Source organism: Plutella xylostella, chromosome 16 (assembly GCF_932276165.1).
Source record: "Plutella xylostella chromosome 16, ilPluXylo3.1, whole genome shotgun sequence".
NCBI lineage: Eukaryota > Metazoa > Arthropoda > Insecta > Lepidoptera > Plutellidae > Plutella > Plutella xylostella.
In genome coordinates, this window is record NC_063996.1 from 2,776,326 (window position 1) to 2,787,988 (window position 11,663).

The 11,663-nt window shown below is 39.9% G+C and overlaps 2 protein-coding genes and 1 long non-coding RNA gene across 3 annotated transcripts in view; 1 reads left to right on the forward strand and 2 right to left on the reverse strand.

Moving 5' to 3' along the window:
* LOC105393973 (basic helix-loop-helix domain-containing protein USF3) overlaps positions 1-5,083 on the reverse strand; it is a 59,592-nt gene extending 54,509 nt beyond the window's left edge. Inside the window, exon 1 of the mRNA XM_048626217.1 lies at positions 4,946-5,083. Within this exon, the coding sequence (XP_048482174.1) occupies positions 4,946-4,995 (50 nt within the window). The 5' untranslated portion in view covers positions 4,996-5,083. The remainder of the gene's footprint in view (positions 1-4,945) is intronic.
* Positions 5,084-5,375: 292 nt separating this feature from the next.
* LOC125489670 lies at positions 5,376-6,067 on the forward strand. The gene is made up of 2 exons (XR_007267154.1): positions 5,376-5,501; positions 5,916-6,067. It is a non-coding gene; the product is annotated as an uncharacterized LOC125489670 (long non-coding RNA).
* Positions 6,068-8,136: 2,069 nt separating this feature from the next.
* On the reverse strand, positions 8,137-11,663 carry LOC119693606. Its single transcript, XM_048626218.1, has 3 exons — positions 11,335-11,663; positions 10,090-11,104; positions 8,137-8,269 (listed from the first exon to the last, which is right to left on the reverse strand). The coding sequence occupies exons 1-2, from the start codon at positions 11,468-11,470 to the stop codon at positions 10,095-10,097; spliced, it is 1,146 nt and encodes a 381-aa protein (XP_048482175.1). The 5' UTR covers positions 11,471-11,663; the 3' UTR covers positions 8,137-8,269; positions 10,090-10,094.

Here is an 11,663-nt window from a genome sequence, read left to right on the forward strand (position 1 = left end):
CTTTCAAACGCAGCCATACTTTGAACCGTGGAACCATTCACCTTGATGGCAACTTAATCTTCTTGCTTGGGTTTGTTGCACGGTTCAAAGTATGGCTGCGTTTGGAAGAAATCGGCAAAAATTGGAATTATCCGAAATTCGGAATAACCCACCTGCACCTTACCTACTAAATTGTATTTTTTTTGTCTCGACGTCGTCTCCGTGAGTCACGTAAAGGGTCCCTGCTGAAAATCAGCGTAGCATATGCTGAGCTCGGGGCCTTTTTGGCTCTGCGCTGATGCACCACGAACACAGACTGGCTAGGTATTCTTTATTAGTTTCTTTTGTATGTTTCTTTTCCATTTTTTATTTTTTTGTGTATTATCTGTGTTTGTGTTATTAGCGTATATGTAAATTGTTTTTCTGTGTATGTGGTGTATTTGTGTAGTACTAAATAAATATATTTTCTTTCTTTCTTTCTTTTCTGATCATGCTCCTTTGATTCTTCATCCTCCATGTACCACACCTTTCACACTCAGTAATTTGATTCCGAGAACATCTTCACCATTTTCAATCGTACTTATTTTAGTTTATCAGGATTCGTGGATTGGAATTGGAAGAGGTTTCGTGGATCGGATCGGGTGAATCGGATCGAGTTCAGTCACCATAGCAACTAAAAAACTTGTACGGTTTTATTACACAAAGGAGGCAGGGTCGAAGACTCGGCGCAGGTAAAACGCAAACAATTGCCTCCTTTGTCATGCCTCGAGGAAAAGGATCAAGTATTTCGCATATATTATAGGTGAAAGAAAGAAAGAAAGAAAGAAAATATATTTATTTAGTACTACACAAATACAGGTGGGTACCTGCCCTTGGAAAGTTGGATATAGGGGCAGAGTTATGGAAAATTTATCTCCAGCTGTTCTACACCTGCTCAATCGGTACTGACTACTGAGTTCTGTTACTGGTACTAGTTATTATTCTGTGGTTCTGTCTAATAATTATGCGTATCTATCTCGCCAAACCCTATAACAATGTTTTTAATAAGTAGGTACTTCCACCATTTATTTTCGTAATACAGTTGAAACTGCAAAATTCGTTGTGCACTTCGAGATTTTCTAAATAACGATGCTATTTTTTAAGAGTGCTATAGTACATTTAACACGTATCGATGTTTTGAAAAGTTAAAATATTCAGAAGACTTTTGTAGCTGACTGTACCACCGAATGAGCTGTATATTTTGGTTATATTTATGAGAAACGTTTCCGTCTGCCATCCGTTAGCGACCCAAAAACGAAAACGGTACTAAATCGAAATTTAAAATCTGCACCTATTCGCCATACTTTGTTGGTATAGTTTATGTATGTTTGCCAAAAGTAGATAATGTAACTTACACAAAATTTGTTTTATGGTTTTATTTATATACCTACTTTCTGCTTAACTTTCAGTCTAATTTACTTCTAGACTATATTCTCATCTCATCGTCATCTTCATTCATTAACAGAATTTCCCCGCTGCTGAATATGAAGATAACGCGTAGATGCTATTTGCGGTGCATCCTGAATATTCCTGAATAATATCAGGAATAAGTAGGTACTTAATATTAATTTTTGCCATGATTCAATTTCAAGGGAATACGAAAAAATAAAGTAACAAGGCTAACATTTGGTAAGTCTGCAGCGCTAGAGCTAGAAGTCAGTCGAGCACGCTCCTCAACAACAAACCGACGACGGCGGCGGCGGCGGCGGCGCACTTGTACGCGATTGCCTGCCGCGTTTAAAAATAAATACAATGAAGACTTTCCCGTCCCCCACAGCTGCAACAACAGTCGAACCAATTGCATAAATCCATCCAAATCATACCTTAACATCAAGAAATAGAGTATAATTTAGATCGTTGCGAAATTCAAAGACGACGTTCCAGTTTCGATAGGAAATATGATGCGTCACGGAATGGCGACGGCTGCGGCGCGGGGCGGGGGGGAACAGGTCATCGTGCTAACGCGCTATACATACGTACTTGCACAGTACACAGACAGCTTTGTTGATCCGCCAGTGTAGTAGGTATAGATAGGCACGTAGCTGTAGGTATGCATATAACAGCGCAGCAGTTCTACGCTATACACTGTTGCCAACCGGTTGTGGGCGCTGAAGGTCACGTCATTTGACTTGGGATATGTTGGAAGTTACGCGCTGGTATGGTCTATGTATGTATGCTGTATGTAACATAGATAAAGGTACTATAGTAGCGATGTGCGGCGCAGCGCAGGGCAATGGGTGAATGCTATGAATTTCAAGTTATAGCTTTGACCTCTGATCTCCACTGTAACAACGCAAAACTGGCAACTTTGTAAAGCACTACCAAAGTGCGTTGAAAAATATTCAACGAGTGGGTGGACGTGGCGTGCAGGCGTGGGAGGTTATCACATTCCTTCTATCTCGTAAAAGACACCTAATAACTTTGCCTGTGAAATTTAGTTATCCTAACTAATATTATAAATGTGAAAGTAACTGTGTCTGTCTGTCTGTCTGTCTGTCTGTCTGTTACTCTTTCACGCCAAAACTACTGAACGGATTTGAATGAAATTTGGTATACATACGGTCTAGACCCTGGGAAAGAACATAGGGTACTTTTTATCCCGGAATTCCCACGGGAAAACTTTTTAAGACGAAGCGAAGCGCGCGGGGACATCTAGTACTTAATAATAATGTTTCAGTTACACAGTGGGAAATGCAAATTCCCATAATATAGTTTATTGAAAACCCTGATGAGATTGGTTTATTTCATACCAAAAAAATCATAAACGCAAAAAACGAAAAAAAAGTGAAAGGCGAAGTGCGAATGACAAAGTCCACAGTTCGAGTTTGGTAGAGAGACTATCGGGCCGAGAGGAAAGGAAACTTGGCTTGAATTATATTTTTGTTTTCTTTCCCCAACTAGGTATTTGGGCTTTAGCCAGTAAAGTAAAGAAAAATGGCATGTTTTCATTCGTTGGTTTGGTATGTTGCTGATGGATGGCGTTGGTGAGAGATTATTGTAGGGCAGGTTTCGTTACGTAACTTTTTCGATTTTGAATCCGGGAATAACTTTATACCGAACCATATCATTATCGACGCGGCGTTAAAAGATCTAAGCGTTATTTGTCCATTACCAATCTGCTATAGTATAGGGTTAGCATAACTATCAAAAACGTTTTTTAAAAAGGGATGGAGGTATACTTACAGTGTGTTTGGCAAATGTTGTCACAGAACTCACAGGGTGTGTCCTTTAGTCTGGGATAGTATTTGAGTTGACTATGTGTAACATTACTTATTTAATTTTATAAATCTAAGGTTGTTTGTTCAGCGAATCTAGCAAGTGCGCAAGTTGTATTGAGTTCAAATTTAGTCAGGATGAAATGGCGTGAGGACCCTTTTAAGTTAAACAAATCCATGAACGATTAAATTAAGTACCCGCACTTAAGACGAACATTCGTAATAAAACGTATTTACCTATACTTATTTATTGTGTTTTATCGTGAATATCACAACTCGAGCAATTAACAGTGACCTCTGTGATAAGGAAAGACGGTCTGACATTGCCTGGCAAAATTAAATGCTGTACCTACTGAACTGTATGATCAGTAATAATAATAATTGTTAATTAATAAATAAATAAATAAATAAATATGTGGGGACATCTCACACACGGCCATCCAACCCCAAGCTAGGCAGAACCTGTGTTATGGGTGTCGAACAGCTGATATATCTACACAAATACATAGATAGATAGATACTAAATATAAATATCAACACCCAAGACCCGAGTACAAATATCTGTCTTTAAACAAATATCTGCCCCAGCCGGGAATCGAACCCGGGACCTTCGGCTCAGTAGTCAGGGTCACTAACCACTACGCCATTCGGTCGTCCCAATTAATGCTATTGTAAAAGTCATGTGGAGCCACCGTGACACCGATCGATGCAAAAAGTTGACATGTGCCGGAAATGCAAAATGTAAACATTAGGAAATTCGAACGATAGGTAGGCTAGGTAGTTATTACCTACCAAAGTGCATTTTAACAAGGGTTGCTAATTCAGTAACGTTATACGTTACCTACCTATTAGTTTTTTAGGTTAAAAGTTTCATAAATTTCATGTTTTTTAATCAATAAGTTTTATAGAATGGAAATTTACCAATAAGCACTCTTTATAATATTTAAGGTTGATGTCTTGCTTGAGTGTTTATGTCTTCCTATAGTAGTACAGTCAGCAAGTAGTATTAGAGGCAAGGGGTATGGATGGGTCCTTTGTCATATGTTCTGTTCTCTATCTAAGTAGGTACTTACCTTTTTATTCTCGTCATCTAGACAAGATAACTACATTCTGTGCTAAGTGCTAACATAACGAAACAACAAAAACTTGTGATCCATTTGAAATGACTTCTATAGATAAACGAACAAGTACCCAGTAGGTATGCTTTAGAATGGACATTGAAGTCTGTACCTCCTCAAACCTACGCTGCGAAACTAAGGTACGTTTATAACAATCCATATATTTTGTTACCCCACGAAATTAACAGCAGAGAGACCGTCTAATGTATCGATTTTTTTTCGTTGTGTAACATGTTGAATGGTTATTATCATGATTCATGACATGTTTCGATAGGTACTGGCAGTAGGTACTCCTTATGATAATGCTAATTTTAGATGCGAGTTAGTGTGGAGTGAGGAGCAGTGCAGAGCAGAACATGGGCAACTAGTAGCTAAGTCCCTATTCCTTCTATTTTAGTAGGTTCAATACTTCAATGCCTAGTGTAGTGGCCTACACTGCTGTATAAAAGTGTGTGCTGCGTGAACTAGACAGCAGCATTGGTTCATATGTCCGCTATACCTATGCTCTAAGTGACTACAAGCTATGACTCATCAACGTCATGAGATAAGCTAATTTCTTATCTGAAGGTAGGGTATAAGTAGATGAATAAGTACCTCGTGGCGAAGTCTACTACCACCTCTCCTGATGGGGTTGACCACACCATAATACACTAAAACACAACACACTCAAACCACCTGCACAGCATCTCACACACGGATTAGGACCTCAAACGTGAACGTGGAATACGAATGATAACGCGGGCAAACAAAAAAAAACCAGGGTCCAAAGAAGGTCGAATCTGATATTTTTTCGAGAAAGTTGGCAACGTCGCGCCCGTCGCCGGCCGGACGCGCGTTCATCTACCGCGCCGCTCATTGGCCGAATGCGACGGCAGCCATCATTGTGCTTCGGGCGCTCGTCCAATGACACCGCGTCCCTCTCGCCCCGCCCATATCCTGGTAGCCTGTTGAATGGTTTTCGCGGCAGTCGCTCCGGGTACGGCAAGCAGTTCTTACGTTGTAATGTAGACTTTAGAATATTTAAATTACTTAACTATTATAATAGATTTAAGACGAGTGACAATTTTAATTATGAATTTAGATTTATAAGGCAAATAAAAATGAGAACGTGTGGTATAACTGTAGGTTTTAAGCCGAGAATGTTATATGTGTAAGTTTGTAGCTACTAAAAATGTAATCTGTAATTTATTCGAGAAGGATGTCCTTACCACGTTTTCATATTTTTAGTTTGTCGAAACACTCGACTGCTTATGATAAATTACCTGAAACAAAAATATTGTTTATGAAGTGAATTTCACCAAAATTTATATTCGAGTTCGAGAGTTGGTGAAAGTTGTCTCGGGCACGGGCGGACTTCACTTATGCTTTTAGTTGATAAACAAGCTTGATAATAATGTGTACGATAACACCATTTAGCTACTTGATCAATTAATTAAGAAATTATTAAAATACGTAACAACAACGGTTTTAGATGTAAATATTTTAAAATTTATAATTTCTTACGAACGTTCTAGAATTTCTAGATTCTACATAATATAACACAGTACGTCCTCTTTATCTTCAGTATTGATCTACCATGGTTCTGCTTCAAGTCATTCTACAGCTGCGTCGATGAAGAGATATTAACCGAACTTTGGACACGTGAAAAGATCGTTATGACCGTTTATTCATCGCATATCTATAGAAAACCTCGGTTAAGACAATTTTTAGATTTTACGGTGGCATTTTAATCTGAAACCCTATTTGAATTTACCTCACCTTGTGCAAATGTGCACTGTGTAGATAGATGTAGATGAAACATGCACATTTTATACCATTACTAGCGCTGTTGAATGCTGAAATTTTGTCAGCGTGTGTCTTTGAAATTATATATATAATTGAAGTAGGACAATTATGATTATTATGTTCATGCACAAAAGTTCCATTCCGGTGAGCCAGGTGCTGGAACTAACAACCCTCACGAATATACTGATACTGCTCTATCAATCTTTTCGTAGTATGCTTTAATTATAATTGATCAAAATAAAACGATATGGATAATAAAATAAGATTAATAAACTACACCATAATTAGCAGGCAGGGTAAAAGTCAAATCAATAGACCAGTAAATTTGATATGATCGCACACCTAATATTCCATTTCAGATGCAAGGTAATTTGTCGATTCAAAAATAAATAAAGTGAAATTTGTCGATCAGTTCAGTCAGCAGCTAATCTATTATATATGATTAAACGAACTTACCTAAGTGAAGTTCGATCAATATTATATGAGTGGTTTCATTTGAAGATATAAATAACTGTGTAGTACTTTGACCTGTTGGGCAACAATCGCACGTTTTAAATTCACTCGATTCTAATTCGATAACTACTTTTTTCCCATCACTACTACTTCCTACCCCCTGACCGCCCAGCTTGCTGTCCTCATTCTTTTAAAGTAAGTATATAACCTGAAATCGCGTGTCTGATTCAAAACTTTGAATGGGTTTTGGGTGGGAGGGTATTTATATCTTCAAATGAAACCACTCATATAATATTGATCGAACTTCACTTAGGTAAGTTCGTTTAATCATATATTATATTTCGTGGTTTCATTATCGATATAAATAACTGTGTAGATGTTCAGAGCCAAAGTTTTGATTCAGGTCATTTCTTAATAACTGCTAGTTTATTGCTAATGAAACACGAGATTCTAATTCATAATCACAATGTATATATATATTTTTATAAATCACATAATTATCATCGGAGGTAGGCACATAGGTACATAAATCAAATATTTACAATACACCCTGAGGTAGGTAATAGTAAGTTCTTAATTACTAAAATTTTAGTTTTAGTTACTAGGTACATAATATATTTATATTATATTAGTGCAAATTGAAACAGATATCAATCGTGATTAACTGGAACTTTTATTGGGAATACAAACAGCTTTAGCAAAGTTGCTTTGTTGAAGCAGTGGTCGTTTATAATATTTTGCAAAGGTGGACGAGGACGCAGTCCAGCCAGCTGTTTTCCTGATGAGATCGAGAGAGAGGCCGGCGGAGTGCGCGGCGGACGTGGCGGCGTGGCGCGCGCTGTGCGCGCTGAACACCGCCGCGTCCACCCCGCTCTCCTGCAACACTTGCTTGATCCACCTGCTTATTGACTGTGCTGTGGCGTTCCTATGAGGGCGCTTCACAGTTATTAAGAGGTGGTCTGAACTAGTTGATCTCAGTTCCTTTGTGAAGGATATGTAATCAACGAGTGTCGTCGCTGGACAGATATCGAGATTATCATTAAAATATGGAAGGTACAGCACTGGTTGGTCGCGTCCTGGTCCTGATGTTTTAATTAAATCAACAATATTAATTTTAACACCGCTATCACTGATTATAATGTTACTCAACTTAATCAACGAAAATGTTTGTACCCTGTGAGCCGTACAAAGAGCTAATAAGCTTACTAATTTCTTAGTTAACTTCTCTAACGAAAGTTCTGTATGTGGAGTCCACTTGGATATGTGACTCAAGACTATTTGCGGATCCCAAGTGTTCGCATATTTTGGTAAGGAAGGTCTAGACCTAAATACACCTTTAATCAGTCTTTTTATAGATTTATCTTGGGAAATATCATTTCCTAGTAACAGAGACAATGCTGACCGAAAAGAGTTGATAGTGCCATAGGATGCACCGTTGTTATATTGATCAGTGAGAAATTTAATTATAATTGATGTCGAAGAATCAAATTTTTCATGATTATTTGTGTAACAGTATTGCCACCATTGATTAAAACAAACGCTATATTGTTTTAATGTGCTTTTTGACAAAGAAGCTATCATTAGGTCGATGGCCTCCGGTGGGCATCCGCGGCGAGAGAACGCGAGCCGGAGAGCAGCGCCGCCCCCAGGGTAAGCGTCTGGTGCAGTGGGTGGCGCCGTCTGAAACGGGATGATAGCAGACTTGGGTTTGGATGCAAAATTACTATTTCAGACACTAAAATGTCCATTAATTTGGGATACCACGGTTGTCCTGGCCACATAGGAAATACGAGAATTCCCGTAGCTTCGTCGTGAATAATTTTCTGGATACAGTTCAAAATTAAGCAGAAAGGGGGGAACGCATAAAATAGCTTAGGCTGCCATGAGATTGTAAATGCATCTACGGCTACCGCATCGGGATCTTGATACCACGACACATAATCGCGACATTTGGCGTTAGTGCGAGAAGCGAACAAGTCTAACTCGGGTCTGCCGAGCTGTTGTACGATATACTCGAATGCGGAATTTGATAACTCCCATTCTACATCGGAATTTATCTTTCTCGATTCTTCGTCGGCTTCGACATTTTCCTTTGTGTTAATGTAGGAGGCGTGTAACCAAATATTTCGCTTTTCGCACCACTGCCATATGTCACGTGCAAGTGCATTCAAATGTGGGAATTGAATGCCACCCATTCGATTAATGTAGCTAATTGCCGTAGTGTTATCTACTCGAAGCAAGATAGAACAGCCGAATCGGTTTTTAGCAAAGCATTTTAAAGCAAAGAAAACTGATAGTAATTCAAGGTAATTTATGTGGTAGCCTAATTCTTCATCTTTCCAGCCCCCATTCACACGTGTGTCATTAGAATATGCCCCCCAGCCTGTGCGTGAGGCATCGGTGTATATAGTTAAATCAAAGCTAGGTTGTTTGATAGGGTTATTTACTATGAGCACATTATTGTTCCACCAATAAAGATCCTGCAAAATTGTAGGCGGGAGATCTACTTTCTGATCATACGACTTATACTTTTGCAGCAATAAATATTTTTCTCTTTCTAATATTTTGGTATACAACCAGCCGTATCGCATAGCTGGGCACGCTGACACAAGAGTACCAATTAGTTTGGAGAATTCGCGTATTGTAACAGTGGGCAGGCTTAGAAATTTTTGCACGAGTTGCAGAATTTTTTGTCGTTTATCTATAGGTAAGGACAATGTCATGTCTGTGGTGTTATATATGAAGCCCAGAAACTTACAGCTTTGTTGAGGTTGCAGGGAGCTTTTGTCATAATTTATTACAAAGCCAAGGCATTCTAATAATAATATGGTTTCTCGAACATTAGCAATGCACTCATTATAATTGCGACCTAGACACATAAAATCGTCTAAATAATGGACAGATTTATATCCTTTTGATCGTAGATGGGTAACTACTTCCTTTGTTATCTTAGTGAAGCACCTAGGTGCTATGGCCAGCCCGTAGGGCATAGCGTTGAACTCATAGGTATACGGTTCGGCGGAGCCGGGTGGTATGTACTCAAAACGCAAGTATTTTCGATCTTCGACAGATATAGGAACAAGTAGGTATGATTCCTTGAGATCGATATTCGCCATGTACCAGTTTGGTTGAAGCAATTTGCAAGCAGTTCTAAAATCTTCCATTTTAAAATGATTTTTAGGTATAAACTTGTTTAAAGATTTTAAATTAAGAATAAATCTTTTGCTGCCGCTAGCCTTAAGTGCTAAGAAAGTTTTAGAAATATACTGATCAGGTATTGGTTCAACGTGAGATATAGCACCTAATTCTAAAAGATTATCAATAGCCAATGACATTTCCATTTGTTCTGTAAGAGACTGATGGTTATTAGGCTTCATTGTTTGATAAGGTTGTGTGACGAATGGAATAGTAACACCTGTTTTAACCCAATTTAACACAGTATTGTTGTTGGTGATATTAAGCCAGCAATTATGATAAAAGGCAATACTACCAGAATGTACCTGCATCAGGGACGAGTTGGGACACGCGACCTGCCCTGCGGCGGCGGCGGCCTGCTGGTCGCGGGCGCCGGCGCCGGGCGGCGCGCACTGGGTGGCGGCCTCCGCTGTCCCCCGCGCCCCCCCCGGCTCGGTGGGTATGGGTACCGAGGAGGGCCCGTCCAATTTCCCTGGAACTGGGAAGGTCTGGGTCCTGAGTGGCTGGACGTGGTGGCTTTCGGAGGTTGTGGTGTCTTCCTTATTTGCATTCCTTGTTTTTCTATAGTATTTGATGCTTTAATCTTCTCAGACAAATTATTACCAAACAAAGTTTCGTCCCGTACACTGTCTTGAATGACGTTCAGGAATGGCTTAGTAAGCCCAGATGCGAGCATTTTGATTCGGCCTTGTGTCTCCATAAAATGCAAATCGCATAGCAACCGACAGCCATCACTTAATACTCTAACGGCCTCCACTTTATTATTTGTCGTCATCAGCGTCGTCAGTGCTCTGCTGATGGCCGTGATGCCCGCGCCAAGTTGTTGCTGGGCAGACTCCACTTTTTTATCACGTGACTTGACCATCTCGTTGGCTGTCGCGGAGACTTCAATGTTAAGTTTCGGCGCCTGCAGCAGTGTGCAGTTGCTTGGAACCAAGTACTGTTTTAAAATTTTGTCCTTCGCTTCTTTGGACATACCTTTTTTAAGTAAGGGCTGCCATAATTGGCATAAAGTTTGGTGTATTTCCTCGCCAAACGTAGGTCCCACGTCCGTAGCTTCCCCGAGAGCTTGTAAAATATCGGGGTCTACGTCCGTCGTTGAAGTGGTGGGTTCGGCGCCCGTGGGCTGGTCGGCGACCGCTGGGTCTGTGGCCGGTGGAGGCTCCGTGGCCGACGCTGTTGGCTCGATGATCAAGTCCACTGCGTCTTCTGAGGGCGGCTCCGCGGAGCCAGCCCTTAAATCATCTCGGAGATCTGGAGGAGGGTCCATGGTCTCGATGATAGCCTCCTGGTCTCGGTCGAGCACCAGGGTCTCGCTCCCTGAAGGAGAAGAAAGGGTAAATCAGATTTGATTTGAAAACGCCGTGTTCATAAAATGAATCTATGGCGGGTAGTTTTGAAATTTTATTTGCCGTGTTCAATTTTGAATCTATGGCAATATAAAACCGGCATGAACGTTTGTAACTAAACAGATCATTGTCGGCTAGGTTTCAGTAATTGGTATCACAAGCACTTCGGAACACTTAATAATATTGTATATGGGTACTTACTGTAGTCATTTTCTGGGAAATCATCCGAAGATGAACTCAACCGCAAACGTCGTCGTTTCCGTCGATCTTTATCCATGTACTTTTTAATTTTATTGTTGTAATAGTCAATCCTTTCTTCGTAGGTTCTTTTAGACATTTTTAACTTGTTGACTGTTGCCCGCACGGAAAAAGAATGAGGACAGCAAGCTGGGCGGTCAGGGGGTAGGAAGTAGTAGTGATGGGAAAAAAGTAGTTATCGAATTAGAATCGAGTGAATTTAAAACGTGCGATTGTTGCCCAACAGGTCAAAGTACTACACAGTTATTTATATCGATAATGAAACCACGAAA